Below are 18227 nucleotides of genomic sequence, written 5' to 3'. Positions count from 1 at the left end.
GGCTTAACGCAACCAAATATCCAGGCATTAATGAAGGGATAAGTTTAGGGGACATTCTTAGGGCTAGAAGAAACAGGATCAACTGAAGTACCCCACATTGTTTCAACTTTTAGGGGTAACTGGATTAATGGTTCTGAATCTGGTCATTGTTGAGTTTCTAAGGTTCAACTATCATCTAAAAGCATTAAATATTAATATAGTCATGTTTACAGTATTATTAGTTGTTTTATTGTCACCTAAACCAAGCAGTATATTTTAATATATATTTTTAATGAACTAAATAGGTTAGAGGTTTGTAGTAAGTATCTAATTGATACTTTCAAAACTTGTATATTGTTTTGAAGTTATGAGAAAGGGAAATGTGTTTGTGGTTACAAAATGTGTGTTTAAAGTACCGAAAGGAAAGCATTTCATTTCAACATAAACTTTTGTAACTTATTTTTCACACAACAGGTTTACATAAAGTATTAAGTTATATTTTAGGTTTTGAAAGTTCAGTTACATATACATTTATTACTTTTTTCTATATGCAAACTAAGGAAAGACTTGATAGTAAAATTGCAGTTTTAATGTTTTGAAAAAGAGTTACGGTTTTAGGGTATGTCTTTTAAATATTTTGTATTAATCAATTGATGACAATCATGCAATTAATTTAATCACATGAGCAGGGTTGGTTTGGTATAAATTCTGAATGAAGCAGCAACCTAATACACTTGAAAAAGCCTGTTAAGAACAGGCGAAAGCGCTTGTGGTTACTTGGAGTGGTTACTTGGATGGTTTTCTTGTTGTGTGCAATAAAAGAACTTTTTAACCTTTCCTGCTCGTCCATCTGGTGTTCGATAGTTTGGAGTTGCAGTGATCCTATCTACAGTTCTGTTTTGTGTCTTTAAACGGAGGGTTTTGTGCCTCAGCGCCTAGTGGGATTCGTGGTACTGGTTTGTTTTCGTTGTATTGCTTCCTGGTTTTGAGCTATGGCAGAGGACGCAACATCTCCAGTTTTTACTGACACGCCTTTCTTACTTGGGAAGACCGGATGACACGGTAACTCAGAGAGTTAAATCAGGTCTTGGCTCTACTAACACAGTTAAACAACAGTATAATGAATTCCAACAGGTCTAATGGTTCCTCGACTTCAGGAATACCTTGCAACCAGCAGCAAGCGAAAGACAAGGAACGGAACAACGTGGGTAGAAGAGGCCCAAGACCAGGACCTTCAAACAGGGAGCCGGTTATGGTGAATCATCCGCTCGTTTCTCCTAACAGCAAAGAACATGCTGACAAAAACGGAACTTTTAGTATGGACAACAATTTCAGCTTTAAAGATTGGACAGAACAGCTACCATGTTTCAAAACAGGTACTTTTAATCTGCATTTGGAGCAGTTGGACAATGACTTTGAGACATTTAAAGACAAACTGTATGCTTTTAAAAATTCACAGTTAGAGATTAATTATTTGCAGGAATGCATTAAAGTTGAGCGTGTACCTAAGGGGTTACGCTGTTACAGATACCCTAACAGCGCTTTTCAGGCTCAACTTTGCATTCTAAACTAACAGAGTTGTTTAATAAAACTGGAATTGAGGTTTTGAAATTAATGGTTGATGACTACATGAAAAAGAAGAGGTTTTGTTGAATGAACTAAATGTACTGCATGATAGTATCACTAACGATGATAGATTTTAAGTTATAAAAGGAAATACAATGAAACGTTCAGAGAAGTAGACGAGCACTGTTTTAAAGTTTTAGACAGGAAGGCAAGAAAGTTAGAAAGAGATTTAATGGAATATAGAGAGGGGAGGGCATACCCAGCAGGGGGAGCTCATAAACAAAACACCCTTGAAAACACTGAGACTGTAACTTCTCACAGTAGAAATAATGGCTACAACTATGATGAAATGCCCAGGAGAAGTGAGAGACTTGCACAAAAAAGTACCAACAGTATGCAGCAGGGTTTTCAACTTCCCCAGGGCAGACCGAGGGTGAAATCAAATCAATACCAGCAGAATGTATGGGGCAGGAGACGTTGAGTAATGACCATTCTGTTAACAAAGATGACATAAAGGTCTCTAGAGTTGTAAGTGAGCACGGCTTGTGCAGTGTTCACACATTTGACAGTTTCAGTATATATAATTACACAGACATAAACATTACCAAAGACTTTTTTGAATTATTTACTAAAGGACTACAATTTGTACCCAACAAGCCAGCTTTTCTTCCTAAGCTTTTAATTGAGCTTAAATTGTTTGTAAGAAACTTAAATTTAACTGCTATTTTCAAAAATCAGGCCCCACTTGAAACTACTCTGGGTAGAAGTAGCACTTTTAACCCCTGTCCACCCTAAACTAAAATGTTTGAAGAAATTATAGAAAAAATTTTTAGGGATAATTTAGACAGAAACAAGAATTATGGCTCTACTAATTTCCTGAATATTTGCAGAAGGTGGTTAATAATTTAAAGAAGAATAAAATCAGAGTAATGAAGCCGGACAAGGGAGGGGTATAGTGCTCATGAAGCAACTTGAATATGAGAATTACATCTTTGCTTTGTTACAAAACACTAACACCTATGAACCAAGCTCTTTGAATGAACTTAACATAGCAGTGAGTAAAATCAAATACTACATACATGATTTATTACTGCAAGGATTTTTGGATGAGAAAACTCACAATTTTTACTTGTACCTAAACCTAAAACAGCTGTACTCTTTGGTATCCCCAAGGTGCATAAGGGACTTGCTCCTTTAAAATTTCGTCCTATTGTATCAGGAGCAGGCTGTGTAACTGAATCTCTGAGTAAATTCATTGACTTCCACCTGAAAAAATATGTTAAGCAACTAGATTTTGTTTGTAAAGATTCATGGGAGTTCCTTACCAATATAAATCAAGAAATTGACAATTCCAACTTGTTTATGGTAACAATAGACATTGTCGAATTATTTCCGAGCATACCGCACGAGCAAGGTATGGATTGGTTCGGAGAAGTCATTGTTAAGGAATCAGGACTTAGCACTGATCTAGTTAACACAATACTAGAATTTATGAGAATTGTGCTGCATAACAACTTTATAAATTTTAATGAAGAATTTTACAAACAAAAAGTGGTGGCTATGGCCCCATGCTACTGCATATGCAAATATAGTTTTGCACAAGTGGGAGAAGGAATTCATACACAACACCAGCTGGAAAGAACATATTGTATTTTACAAAAGGTTTTTGGACGATATTTGCATCCTATGGTCAGGTACAGAACAACAATTTTTAGGATTTATAGAGTACCTGGAGAACACCACTTGTTTTCTTAGATTCACTTACACGTTGAGTAAAGAAAGTTTGAATTACTTGGACATTACACTAACAAAAAGACCTAATCAAAAAGGTTTCACTTCACAGATATACAGGAAAGAAACACACTGTAATGCATACTTGCACTACGATAGTGGTCATCCCTGGCACATCAAAAAGGGCATCATTAAAGGACAGCTAGTAAGAGCGTCCAGAATGTGTAGTACAGACAAACTATTTCAAGATGAGGCAGAATTTTTAAAAAAAGCTTTTCACATTAGAGGTTATCCTTTTGAATTGTTCCAGGTTATACTGGATGAAATTGTTCATAGAAGGGAACGATCTTAAACCTCTGTTGGGAATAGGGCCTGTAGTACTCAGGAAGCAACATGACACAAAATGTGACAAGCATAAGAATTTTGTATATACATATTCTCAGGACTCTTTGCTAATTGAAAACACTATCAGGAATTTATGGCCTATGATTACATCACAAGATGAATTTAATAAGTTATTTCCTGAACATATAACTTTACTAGGAAAAGAAACATCAATTTGAAGGGAATATTTGAACAAAACATTCAATTAGAAGAGAAACAGCAAGCTCTAGTAGCAAAAGAAAAGGCACTTTTGCATGCGGTAGATGCAAGCAATGTTCCTATCTTATTAACAAAGAGCAGGTTCATATTCCCTCACGTAAAAGCACCTTGTATGCAAAGTGCAATTACAATTGTAATTCATCTGGAGTTATATATATAGGATTTTGCCAAAAATGCCCATCCTTTTATGTGGGCAAAACTGAGAGGCAGTTAAAACGCAGAATATATGAACACATAAACGACATTAAAACAAGGAAAGAGACAAGTGCGTTTTACAAGCATTCTCTCAGTTGTAAAAACATGGCATTAAAGTTTTTTGTAGTGGACAATGTAAAACAAGACTTGAGAGGAGGAGACTGGGAAACAAAGCTGGGGATCAAAGAATTAACCTGGCAACTAAGGCTTAACGCAACCAAATATCCAGGCATTAATGAAGGGATAAGTTTAGGGGACATTCTTAGGGCTAGAAGAAACAGGATCAACTGAAGTACCCCACATTGTTTCAACTTTTAGGGGTAACTGGATTAATGGTTCTGAATCTGGTCATTGTTGAGTTTCTAAGGTTCAACTATCATCTAAAAGCATTAAATATTAAAATAGTCATGTTTACAGTATTATTAGTTGTTTTATTGTCACCTAAACCAAGCAGTATATTTTAATATATATTTTTTAATGAACTAAATAGGTTAGAGGTTTGTAGTAAGTATCTAATTGATACTTTCAAAACTTGTATATTGTTTTGAAGTTATGAGAAAGGGAAATGTGTTTGTGGTTACAAAATGTGTGTTTAAAGTACCGAAGGAAAGCATTTCATTTCAACATAAACTTTTGTAACTTATTTTTCACACAACAGGTTTACATAAAGTATTAAGTTATATTTTTAGGTTTTGAAAGTTCAGTTACATATACATTTATTACTTTTTTTCTATATGCAAACTAAGGAAAGACTTGATAGTAAAATTGCAGTTTTAATGTTTTGAAAAAGAGTTACGGTTTTAGGGTATGTCTTTTAAATATTTTGTATTAATCAATTGATGACAATCATGCAATTAATTTAATCACATGAGCAGGGTTGGTTTGGTATAAATTCTGAATGAAGCAGCAACCTAATACACTTGAAAAAGCCTGTTAAGAACAGGCGCTTGTGGTTACTTGGAGTGGTTACTTGGATGGTTTTCTTGTTGTGTGCAATAAAAGAACTTTTTAACCTTTCCTGCTCGTCCATCTGGTGTTCGATAGTTTGGAGTTGCAGTGATCCTATCTACAGTTCTGTTTTGTGTCTTTAAACGGAGGGTTTTGTGCCTCAGCGCCTAGTGGGATTCGTGGTACTGTGGCGATGTGACTATCAAAGGAGAGACTACTGTCCACCTGGGTCCCAAGGTCTCTTATCACGCATTTGGTGTTAAGTAGATTGCTGCCTATGTGGTAGTTCATGGGTACAGAGTTTTCATCAAAGGGGATGACACTGCACTTTTTGGCAGAGCTTGAGGCCATGGCTCTGACACCAGGCATCTGTCTCAGTGAGGCCCTTCTGTAGGATGCCCACATCATTTGGGGACTTGACTATGGCTCCTAGTTTGCAGTCATCTGCGAACTTCGTTAGCCAGAGGCCTTCTTTGTTAGCCTGTACTTCAGAGAAGTAGATACCCAACAGGAGAGGTCCCAGGACGGAACCCTGTGGTACCCCACTTGTCACTGCTTTGAGGTCAGATTTGGAGTCTGCAACTTTTACAGCGTGGGTTCTGTCAGTGAGCCAGTTAGCAACGCATCTTGTGACATAGGGATTTATACCTAGTTTAGTGAGTTTAGCTATAATTCCAGAATGGGGGATGGTGTCGAAAGCCTTGGCGAGGTCAAGATAGGCTGTGTGAACCACCTTACCCTCATCCACGGCTTTGGTGACTGGCTCAAAGAAGTCGATCAGGTTCAGGAGGCATGATCTGCCTTTCACAAACCCAAACTGGGTGGGATCCAGAGTTTGGAGGTTACCAATGTCTTTGTTTATGAGTTCCATGATGATATGTTCCATGGCCTTGCAGACCAGGCTCGTCAGGCTAATAGGTAGATAGTTGCTAATAGGTAGATAGTTCCCGGGATCAGTGGTGGCTCCCCCTTTGTGGAGTGAGATAACTGTTGCTGTGCGCCATTCAGTGGGCACAAAGCCTGATGCGAGGCTATTATTGAACATGGTGCTTAAGTGGGGAGCCAGTTTGTTCTGAAGTTCGTGTAAAACGCAGCCTGGGATGTTGTCCGGTCCCATGGATGCTGTGTTTTTGGCTTTAGAGAGTGCAGCTTTCAACTGCGTAGTTGTGATTACAGGGACTCTGCATTCTTCCTGTATAGATATGGGCCCTTTAGGGGGTGAGAGGGGGGTAAAGTTAGCACTGAACCTATCTGCCAGGATGTTGGCAATATCAGTTGGTTCTGTAATTTACGTGCTTTTGCGCTGTAACTCAGAGCAGATGTGGGTGTTGCCATCTAGATTCATGACATAGCTATAGAATGCTTTGTGGTTGTCCTTGGATTTAGTGGCAATTTTGTTTTCGTAGCTAGCTTTGGATGATCTTATAAAAGAAGTAATACTAATTTTTGTCTCGCACCTAGCACAGATGACTAAAGCTCTGAGCTGTTAATGAGCTGCTTCCTGTGTACAGGGTATTTCCTAAGGTGAAACTCTGAAAAAGTCAATTAACAACACAGTGCTCCTAAGATCACCCCTGAAAAGGTATAACTGTATGCAGCAAGCTAACCCAGTCAACAAATAATTAAAAATAAAAATGAAATTCTACTTCCCTAATAGGGGAAATCAACTGACCCTCGGCTTTTGCTTCACTAATATTGCACAACTCTATTAAGTTACATAGACAGGACTTCAGTTCATCCCCATTTACCTGGTGCTCTTGGAGGAACAGGAGGTGCTGTCCATGCAGCACTATGGCATCGACCAGCTGAAATCTGTCGAACTGTCTTTCCTTGAAGTGTAGTAACCAGCGTAGGTTCTCTGACATGGTTGGTGTGACCCAGTCCAAGCTTGTAATTTAAGAAAAGTGAAACAGGTCCAAGTCAGTATTTAACAATTTAATTTAGTGCACATTCAGCTTAATCATAAAACTAAGTTTATTAGCATATCCCTGAAACTGCTACAAGATATAGCACAGTTACATACATGATACCCATGTAACAAATGATCTTTAAGAGACACTTACAGCAGGATAACCGCATTTTCTTTCTTATTTTTCATTGGCCTATTTTTTAGCAGTGCAAACAAGCCTGGGTATTACTGGATGTTGCACATAAAGCCGGTGATACCTTAACAGATAGGGAGAATGGCTGACATAATTGTTATGGTCTTTTTCTCACAGATGCATTTTCAGTTCTTTGTATAAGGCACTCTAGCAGCAAATTAATAATCACATGCAACAATTAAATATATCACTGAGGGTATATCAGAAAGAACACAGCAGCAGAATGGCCGAAGGGTGTCATTACTACAGAAGCCATCTTAATTAGCAAGGACCACGTGGCTAGGGTAAGTACTTCACAGAAATGTATTATATTACTTTACAAAGAATTAGAAAATATCAGCCTATACACCATCCCTACCCAAGAAGTGTTGGGCAATACTGACGGATTATCTTGCATAACTGTTCTTCCAAATTCTGATCAACTTTCAATTTACAATCAGTCATTTATTTTTTTGTGTAAACCATGGCACATAAATAAATAATCATGAAACAATAACATGTACAATTAAACAAAACCTCCAATTTATGGTATTTTGTGAAAGTGAACAATACTATCCAAGTAGCAACCATGCACTGGCATAAGCAGACACTTCAGAAAAAGGCAACATAGTTGCTGCTCACCTGAAGCAGAGCACTGAACTTCGGTGACTCCTTAAAATGTTTTACAATACTTGTTAAAACATAAAAAGAAATGCAATGAGCTAGCAACTTAAATTTACAATATGAATGGAAGTCCTCATTTTCTTTTGATAAGAGTGATATAATATACCAGAAAATGTCAGTTTATGATATTGATTTAGTTGCTGGATGCAACAGACTCCTTCCTCTGGTTCAGGGTTAAAGAAAACAAAACTGAACAGCTAAACAGAAGACTATGAAACAGGGTTTACACATTAAAGTCAGTAGTTCTGAAATCCTTTTAAATTATATAACTGCTACGAGAAATCACATGGGGGCTGCTAGCAAAAAAACAAAGTTCACATCTAAACAAGAGCAATAAGATACCCCACCTCCACAGTGTACAGAGATACTGCCCTCGCTGTGACCCATTTGACTTGCGCTAGATTATAGGGATGATGGGAGTGAGTGACATACAGCTAGACTATTTTGGGTGGGTGGAATGACTTGGCTCAGTGCACAGCGACAACCACTAGGAGGACTGGGTGGTGCAGCCCACAGAGTCCGGGTCAGGCCAGAAGGATGTGCTGCTGTGATGCAGACATGTATGTCAAGGGACAGTCATATGGGGAAGATTGTGTGCTCCTCCCCTAATGTCTGGCATCCACAGTTATCTCTCAGAAGCTCCTGAGGAGTTACTAGGATCTCCTAGGGGCAACAGTGGGAGGGGAAACTCTGAAGTCTGCCTGGATAACAACCCTGTGATCAGCTATGAGGAATGAAATGGGTCAAACAGCCTACTGGGCCTGATGGTTGGCAGGCACAGGATTAAGAAAAAGGAAAAGTACAGTCGTGTAAGTAAACTTAACACAACACACCACAACAGTAAATGTTCTATTAGATCACTGCTGCAGTAACCTAAGCGATTTGGATTATATTCTTGCCTAGAATATGACCACTGGCCAAAGTTCAAAGCTTTATGGAACCTTCCACAAGCCCAAAGTGCCCTTGGCTCAAGTAGAGGCATATAAGAGCTGGTTTGGGTACCAAGAGCTTCAGAGCTTTCTTCATCCAAGAAGGGAGGTTACAGCTCTGAAAGGAAAATGCTAGGAAAGGAATAACAAAGAAAAATCCATGTAACTAAATACACAAAGGTGTACATATCCATATTCCAGAAATAAATCCACAGAAACAAGTAAGGAGATAGGAGAGAGGGGACAGTTACTGCAACAATGAACTATTAAAACAGCTACTGCTATGATAAGTCTACCAACATAGCTGTACTATGTTTGGCATTTAAATCACTACTGCAGTAGCCTAAGCTACTTGGGCAGATTACCTCCCTACAAAAAGGAAGGAGGTAGGAACTCAGGAATCCAGGAGCCCCTGGAGAATGGTCCTAGCAAAAATCCAGCTTGTAATGCTTTGAGAAAGCATGTAAACTGGACCAAGTTTCTGCCTCCAGAATACATGTAGAGTCCACCTCTTTCCAAAAACCACAGATTAAGCCAAAGCCCTAGCAGACTGGGCCCTACCTCTGCCTGGAAGTGGCTCATTACGGTAAGTATAAAAGAAAGAAATAGCAAGAGACAGTCATCTTGAGATTGTCTGCTTTGACAATGGTTGTCCTTTTTTGTTACCTTCATAGTAGCAAAACTAAATTAATGATTTTTTCAAACAAATCAACTGACCACACTCCCCCTTTTCTCATCTACTCATCCAACAAAACCAAAACTGAACCAGTCTCACACACCAGACTACTTGGGAGTCACCATCGATAACAGCCTGAGATTTGACAAACATCTAGCACTTATCAAAAAGGCCCACATAAATCTAGGCTCACTCTACAGAGTGAAGCCATTCTTAACTAACTCCACCAGATAATCCATTACAAGGACTCAACTACTGTCCACCACACTGTACACCTCTCTTATCCTTACAAATCTGAAAACAAAAAACAGACTTAACTAAACTTGGGTCCTGTTACAACAAAATCGCCAGACTCCACTCAAACTCCCCTGACAGATCCCATCACTGTGCTGCTCTCCACAAACTAAAATGGCTATAGCTACCCAATCTACTATCTCTCAATCAAATTACCACTGCCCATACTATCATATACCAACTCAATAAATGCCAAGCTCTACAAAATCTTGTACAACCCTACTCCAATAATAGAACCATGAGATCATCTAACAAATTCCTATTAAATGTCACCAAATCAAACAACAGCTTTGGAGACTCTCTATACTCTAGTTGAATATCCAAATTGTGGAATACCATCCCTCAACAAAGCATAAATACCACAAAACCATCCAAGTTTAAACATCTCAAAGAACTTCATCATCATCTTCCTTTTTCCCATTTTTTTCTAAATGGGGGTCGGGGTATCGTGTTAACTGTCGCCACCTCTTTCGATTTAGTGCCATACTTTATCTCAAAGAACACTTATCCAGCAAATGGCTCTGCCCATGCATAGCATCTGGCTGATCATACCATACCCTCATTCCTGCAACTACCTTTTTCTCTCTTACACTATTCATCTCCATTCCTAACCCCCCCCCCCCATTCACCTAATGTACTTCTACATATGCATATTTCTATGTATAACAAACAGTTGCCAACTCTGCTATTATATTGTGTGTGAAAAAATGTATTAGTCACAATTTATTTATTTTCTGTTATAGTTTTCTGCATGGGCCCTCATTACATTAGCCCATAATTACTCTGATGGTTCGAATATTATTGTTCTGTTCTAGCGAGATCAATGTTATACTGTTTCTCTTGTCTTTATGCTTCTTTATAAAGTGTAAATTATTGTCAACTGTTTAATTGTACGTGGAGCTTTTCTCTCTGGGCCTCCACTGAAAATGGTCCAGTCAGACCTCCCCACTAAACAAATGTCAAATAAATACAAAAAATAAAATAAAAATCATAGACAAAGAGCTGATCGGCTTTCCTAAAGGAATTAATTTTGACCAAGTTGTACCTGGGCAGCCTGTGGACATTTATAAGTAGCATTACTTCTCTGTTACTTTTAGGTTCTGGAAAGAATACAAGATGATTAATGGTCTGGCTAAGGGTAAACATAGAAAAGTACAGTTTTGTACCTACCATAAATGTAGATGTTCGAGTGTATACACTGCTGTACTCATTACACTTGGGTTATCCTGCCGTCAGGCGGTTCCCCAGTCAGCCTGAGTTCCAAAGTCTTGGTCCGGCATCGGTTGCTGTCGCCTCCTCCCTGACGTCAGTGCGACAGGGGTATATAAGATGCTATGATAAGTTTCCGTCCAAAGGCCCAGCCATCTCCACGTGGGAGTCAGAGGCGGAGTGTGGTTCTACAGAAGCGGTCGTCAGGGGCTGCGAAAGTGCCTCGCTGAAAACCGGAGAACCAGCGACTGGCCTAGAAGAGGCTTCGTCGTCAGTTTTGGGCCTCGGATGCCTATCCTTGTCTTTGCGCTTTTTGTGTATTCTGGTCGTCGGAAGTTCCGACGGCATGGTATAATTGAATTTTCTACCAAAATAATGTCAGGCAAAATCAAACCAACGTTTAATAGTGCGCTTGTTAAACCTAGCACAAAACCGACAACCAGTGATGTCGTGGTCTGGGCCTAGGCATGGGATACAATAGGAATGGAAATCCTTATGAGGTATTGGCTTCCCACAAGAAATACAGTTATTAACTTTTACTGACATCGGTCTGAGGCAAGAAAAAGTTTCCCCAACGGGGTACTTAGCTTTGTAGAAGACTTTGGTTCTGGATTCGGAATGAAAATCTCAGGAGACGGCTGACCGGCACTTGCGAACTGCTTTTGCTTCAGGCACCACGCTGCAAAAAAGACTGAAGAAAATGGCGTTGGCTGCATCTTATATACCCTTGTCGCACTGACGTCAGGGAGAAGGTGACAGCAACCGACGCAGGACCAAGACTTTGGAACTCAGGCCGACTGGGGAACCGCCTGACGGCAGGATAACCCAAGTGTAATGACTGCGGCAGTGTAACACGATGAACATCTACTACAGGCATAATTGAAGGATTAATTCTCAAAGAAATCATGTCCTTATGGAAAATGAGGTAAGGTTGACTCACCTAAGAGCTTGTAACTCAGATACCCTTCTTGCAGAAATTAGTGGAGTAAACAGAACAGTTTTCCACATTAAATACCTCAAATCAGTCTGATTGGTTTTTCAAGCACAAAGTTAAGATCCCAAGGAGATCATCTATTATAAAGGTGTGCAGACATTTAAAACTACTTAAAAAAAATGCTTAACTTGACGACTAGAGAAAAGGGTGGGATCTTAGGGCAGACAAGCAGAAATGGCTGAAAGATGAATCTTAACAGATGAGTAAGAGACGCCAGAGGATTAAAAACTCTCACAAATAATCTAGAACCAGAAACACCTGGGCCTTGAAAGGGTCCTGGTTCTTAGAGTGGCACCAATTAGAAAAACTTTTCCACCTGCACAAATGATTTCTTAGTAGTATTTTTACCTCCTGTAATACTGGTTGTTTGTCTTCAAACAAAAGGTGCCTAACAGGTATCAAAACTCTATCAAAGAGTATTGGATCCTTCTGACAAACCCCAGAAACGAACTCTGAAAAGATAAAAGGCGTTGATGCGGAGTGTCAACTGATCTGAGGTACCATTAAGTTCTTCTCATGTGAAATCTGGCTAAGGGAATCATGATAATCATTGAAGCAATAAAAATAAGAATCCTGAGAAATACTCTGGCAGAAGTCTGAGACTGGCTGGAGAAGTTCAAGAATATTTCCTTGTACTGTTTTACATTGTCCAATGGAAAAAAAAGTTCTTCCTAGGGACAAATCCAGAACACAATCCAGAAAAAAACCTAGTGAGTGCAAATAGCCTATTTCTGCAAATTCAGTTGAAATCCCTATGAGATAAGCATTCAAATATTGAAAGATGTGAATGTCTGGACTTGACACCTGCCGTAATCAATTACTGGAGACGGGCACTTTGTAAATATACATGGCACAGTGGATAGACCAAAGGGTAACAAATTTTTCTACATAAAAATCTTAAAATTATATATAAGGGTACATTTTATACTTGCTTAACTTAGAAGAAACTCCAAAAGCAGAAGGTGTATGGTGGAGACAAGTGTCCAAAGGAGGATGGAGGGAGGGAGTGTATGTCTAGCCCATCAAAGACAGTCTTATTTGTAAATCTATTGAGAGTTGTTATATTTAACATCCAAAACATTCCTAGAACGGGTCCTACGGCTGGGCTGAATCACAAGCATTAAACCACAGGGGTCACAGGACACAAACAATCACAGATATACAGTGCTTCGAACGTTGAGTCCTAAACCAGTGAACGTATGTATTGAAGACTTAGTGGTCACAATACAAATGACTGACAGAAGACATTTCTGAAGCATACTGCGGTGGTGGTGCTGCAGTAGCATTGTCGCCTCATAGCAAGACGTTGTCCCGTTCGATTCTCAGCTAGAGCGTCTTCTGTGTGGAGGCATACGTGAATGGGGCGTGCCTTCGTTGAAGGTTGTGCGTCAGGGCTGGTAACCCGGTACATAAAAATCCACTACCAATCATTAGTGGACCGGAGGTCTGCTGTGGCGACCCCTAACCAAGAAAAGCCGAAAGACACAAACAAACACTCGAGATACAAACTCCTCTACTGTAGTTAACTTTGATCACATTAGTCAGCAGGCGGTTTGCTGTCTGATGGTAGCAGATAATACAGCTATCAATCCATCTGGAAAGTGTCTTCTGGCAACCTCAAATTCTTTCTTCTCCTGGGAAAAGGGAATGGATTGCTTTACCTTCCTAAATGCAAGCAACCTCTTAGAAAGCACCAAAACCAACAGTGAGCACTCAGCATGTGAAGGGTACTAACTTCACTGGTCTCTGGCCCTGGAAAGAATGCAAGGATAGGAATGGATTAGTTCAGGACAACTGACAAATCACTTTCAGATGAAAATGTGAGTCAGTCTTGAGATATACTCAGTCCTGGAGTGTCAATGGGATTGTAGGTGTGGACAAAAAGAAAACTACAAAATGATATGAAAAACTGTAGGGTGCAAATAACAACACTACAGGAGACAACATCTGAATAGAAATGATAATGTGAATCTGTCAAAGGAAGGACATCATAATGGACATTCAGCACAGTATCAAGGGAGAAAGAAAAAGTGGAGAGGGTAATAGTGTTGATTATGAGACAGGGTCCAATAGTGATATAAGAATAAAATAAAGACAATAATGGCAGTTTTTTTTTAACAGTAATTGTAGTTTTGTGGTAATTAATAAGAGGTAAGAGGCAGGAAAGGAGGCTTAACACTGGCATGTATTTACATCCTACCTAAAACTACTATTATGGAGCTTAAGAGAATTTTGGGAAAAATAATTAGATTTCAGCATGGATTATTATTTACATGTGGGGGCAGGAATCTGCTTTGCAACAGTAAGGATATATAGGGGACCTACAAAGGAAAATGTGGAAAAAAAATTGGGTAGATTTCTGAAGACATATATGAGAATATCTATTCAAATATCTATCCCAACAGAGTGCTGCCCCCCCTGACATCTCAGATGCTCAAGTAAGAGCCGCCCTCTCCAAAGCAAAAAACACAGCATCAATGGGACCAGATGGTGTCCCGGGCTGTGTCCTACATGAACTCCAAGAAGAGCTAAACCCAAACATAAAACTACTGTTCAATCTTAGCCTTACTACAGGATATGTACCCAAAGAGTGGCGTACAGCAACAGTGGTCCCTCTCCACAAAGGTGGTGCCTCAACGGATCCTGGAAACTATCGCCCCATAAGCCTGACTAGCTTGGTCTGCAAAGCTATGGAAAGGATCATCATGGACATCATAAATAAAGATATTGGGGACCTACAGACACTGGATCCTACCCAGTTTGGCTTTGTTAAGGGCAGATCCTGCCTCTTAAACCTGGTCGATTTCTTTGAAACAGCCACCAAGGCCATTGACGAGGGGAAGGTGGTCCACACAGCCTACCTGGACCTCGCAAAAGCCTTCGATACAATACCCCACTCGGGCATTATAGATAAGCTCACCAGCTTAAATATAAACCCGTATGTCACTAGATGGGTTGCAAACTGGCTCAAGGACAGAACCCACATGGTTAGAATTGCTGGAGCCATGTCAGACTCCAAACCAGTTACAAGTGGCGTCCCACAAGGCTCAGTCCTGGGACCTCTCTTGTTCGGTATATATTTCTTGGCGGTACAGGCCAACACGGAAGGACTGTGGCTGACCAAGTTCGCAGATGACTGCAAACTGGGCCATAATCAACTCTCCAGCCGACACAAGCATCCTCCAAAAGGGCCTCATAGAAACAGACAACTGGTGCCAGAGCCATGGCCTCAAGCTAAACGCCAAAAAGTGTATAGTCATCCCCTTTGGCAAAAACAAAGTGCCCACAAATTACCACATAGGTGGTAATCCATTAAGTACAGAAGAAGTCATTACGGACCTGGGGACCCAAGTTGATAGCAATCTCTCATTTGACAACCACGTGGCCAAAGTGGCTAGAAAAACATTTTATATAGCCCACCTAATCAAGAAGGGATTCACATCTAGATCAGGGGAGGTCATCGTACCTCTTTACTCATCCCTCATCAGGCCCATAATTGAGTACAATGCCCCTTTTGGGATGTACCTTACCAGACACCTGCAGCAACTGGAAAGACCCCAAAAGTACCTCACCAAGAGGATCAAAGGGCTCAAACAGATGCCATATGCTGCCCGGTTAAAGAAACTCCAGCTCTACTCAGTGGCATACCGCCTGCTCAGAGGCGATCTGTGCCTGACGTATAAAGCCATGTCCAACCCAGAATTAATGGACATGCTGCACCTCAGAAAATCCAAATCCCATCGAGCTACGCTCGAGAGACTTGAACCTCAGCACTGAAATAAATAGGACATGCTGGAGGGACAGATTCATAACCCAGAGACTCCCTTCACTCTGGAATAAAATCCCAGTCCAGGTTAGGCAGAGTCCCACATTGACTCTCTTCAAGAGGAATCTTGATGAGTGGATGGGAGATCGTAGGTTTACCCCGGCTATCACTTCTGTGTCACTGTTAGACAGAGGCACAGTATACTAACCTCAAAAAAAGGCATAGCAAAATTAATTTAAAATGGGTGGCGAAAGCCAAACACACTCTGGCTAGGCTTATAAATGCCCTAGGGCAGATAGCCTAGTATGAACCTATGAACCTATGAACCAATATCTTGACTGGAAGATGCTGATTTACTAGCAGGAACTAGATATTATTTCCCAAGGTACAAAACTTGGCTAGACTGCACAGCTGTACTATAACAAGGATGGAGTGAAGCTGGCAGCTGCCCTGGGCACAAAGTGCTGGGGGGGGACAAATTGAGATTTCTTGCATTCCTTAATATATATTTCAGTACCACAATGCCTGTACAGTACTGCGGTGGTGGTGCTGCGGTAGCGTTGTCACCTCACAGTAATACGTTGTCCTGTTCGATTCTCAGCTAGAGCGTCTTCTGTGTGGAGACATGCGTGAATGGGCGTACCTTCGCTGAAGGTTGTGCATCAGGGCCGGCAACTCGGCATGTAAAAATCTACTGCCAATCATTAGCAGACCGGAGTTCTGCCGTGGCAACCCCTAACCGGGAAAAGCCGAAAGACAACAACCACAATGCCTGTACAAAAGGCACTTCAGGTCACACACTTTTTTTTTTGCTCTTCAATTAAACAGCTGAGGGAGAGGGATGTGTATCGGAGGAAAGCCCACTGGGACAAAAGCACCAATTGGCTTTCTAGAGTAAATGCCGAGGTCTTTTTTTTGGTTCTTCACATAAAGAGCTATGGGTGCAGATTTGGCTGTTGTATGAAGCTGATTGGTACAAAAGCACCAATCGGCTTTCTACATTAAAAGCCCAATTCTTTTTTGCTCTTAACTTGAAGAGCAGGGGAGGGCGAAGCACTACTTCAGGGACCACCACCAGGTACTAGATGAACTGGCTATGGCTCTCTTGGATACAAATTACATTTCACAGGAAAAGAGGTATTTAATGGAAATCTTTTAAACACATTCAATAACTTTTTCAGATCATGTAGCAATAAAGACCAAGATAAAGATGCAGGACAATAAAGTACTAATGAGACACTAAGACTTTCCTACTTATTTGTTTAAAGGACAGGAATTTAAGGAATAGGTAGTGGAAATGATATGAGAGTTATTAAGGAAGACAGACATTTCTTCAGAATAGATAAAGGGACTGGGATAAAATGAAAATGGAATTTAAAATATGGCAGAAATAAATATGGAAAAAAGTAATAGGAATCATTTAGACAGGTTGTCAAAATATTTCAGAGGAAGAGAAACTGCACATAATACGTGGAGCAACTGCATAATGATAAAAGGAAACTAATGGCAAATACTGATAACACATGCAAGAGCTTACAAAGGTTGCTGTTAAACAAGCACTGTTTGAAAACAACTTTAAAGCACAAAAACTCTTAGCACAGCAACTTCACCAACAGAAATTAAAAATATTGTTGTCAAATGTAGGGAGCACGTGACAAGGAAAATATCCAAAGGTCCTATAGCTTTATTACAGATACCTGCATACCTCTCAACCTCTCAGAGCAAGAAATCTGGACAAAGCCATATATAAAAGTGGGACAAAGGCCCAAAAATAGGGACATTTTTTATATATTGCTCTTACAAACTTAGAAAGTTGGCAGAATAACAGGTTTTGCATTAGCATGAATTTTCTGAAGGGTATGGAGTCTCGTACGTCTGTCATTATTTTCTAACTTTAGTCTTGAATGATTTGCCACTAATTTGCCAGAAAACCACAATTTTATGAAAAACAGACCAAAAATATGAGACAAAAATCTGGACATTCTGCGAAAATCTGTACCGTTGAGAGGTTTGTAATCGGAAGTTAGGATGGAAGAATGTGATAAGAGGGAACAGTAGTAGCATGAAAGAAAGCTATGGTGGATGTAATACCCATACAGGGTAAACAAACCCCAGACTCAGCTTCATTAAGACCATTTTCAATTTTAAACAATGTGAATATTGGCTCTAGATTATTGTCACACAGCCGCATTTGCAAAATTAGAAAAAAATAGTGTATTTATGTATTATAGAATATTTATTTTACATTTGTTGACCGGGAGAGTGCAACTGGATTACAAGTCCGTTTTCAGTGGAGGCCCGGGGAGAAAAGCTCCAAGAGAACAATTTTTTTACAAAACATAGTTTTAAGGACAACTTTTGACATACAAATTCCATAGAAGAGACTTTGACATACATATTAACTAACAGATAGGATACGTTCTTTACAATATAATATTAAATTTTAGAAGATATTCCTAAGTTTAGGATTCTTGTGATAGATTTACTATCAGAGTAAAAGCAGAGAGATGTAGAATAAGGTTCCGAGAGAGCAGATGATGCTCGCTATAGTTGAGAAGGATAACAAATTGAT

At 39.8% G+C, this 18227-nt stretch overlaps 1 protein-coding gene across 5 annotated transcripts in view; it reads right to left on the bottom strand.

The window, feature by feature from the left end:
* HERC1 (HECT and RLD domain containing E3 ubiquitin protein ligase family member 1) overlaps positions 1-18227 on the bottom strand; it is a 3987333-nt gene that overhangs the window by 380999 nt on the left and 3588107 nt on the right. For all 5 annotated transcript variants that reach the window (XM_044077739.1, XM_044077741.1, XM_044077740.1 and 2 more), the window contains exon 70: positions 6771-6909. In XM_044077739.1, coding sequence (XP_043933674.1) covers positions 6771-6909 — 139 coding nt within the window. The remainder of the gene's footprint in view (positions 1-6770; positions 6910-18227) is intronic.

The sequence above is a fragment of the Protopterus annectens genome, chromosome 7.part0, assembly GCF_019279795.1.
Source record: "Protopterus annectens isolate FY-2018-M chromosome 7.part0, PAN1.0, whole genome shotgun sequence".
Classification (NCBI taxonomy): Eukaryota; Metazoa; Chordata; order Ceratodontiformes; family Protopteridae; genus Protopterus; species Protopterus annectens.
This window is presented reverse-complemented; position numbering and strand designations above follow the sequence as displayed.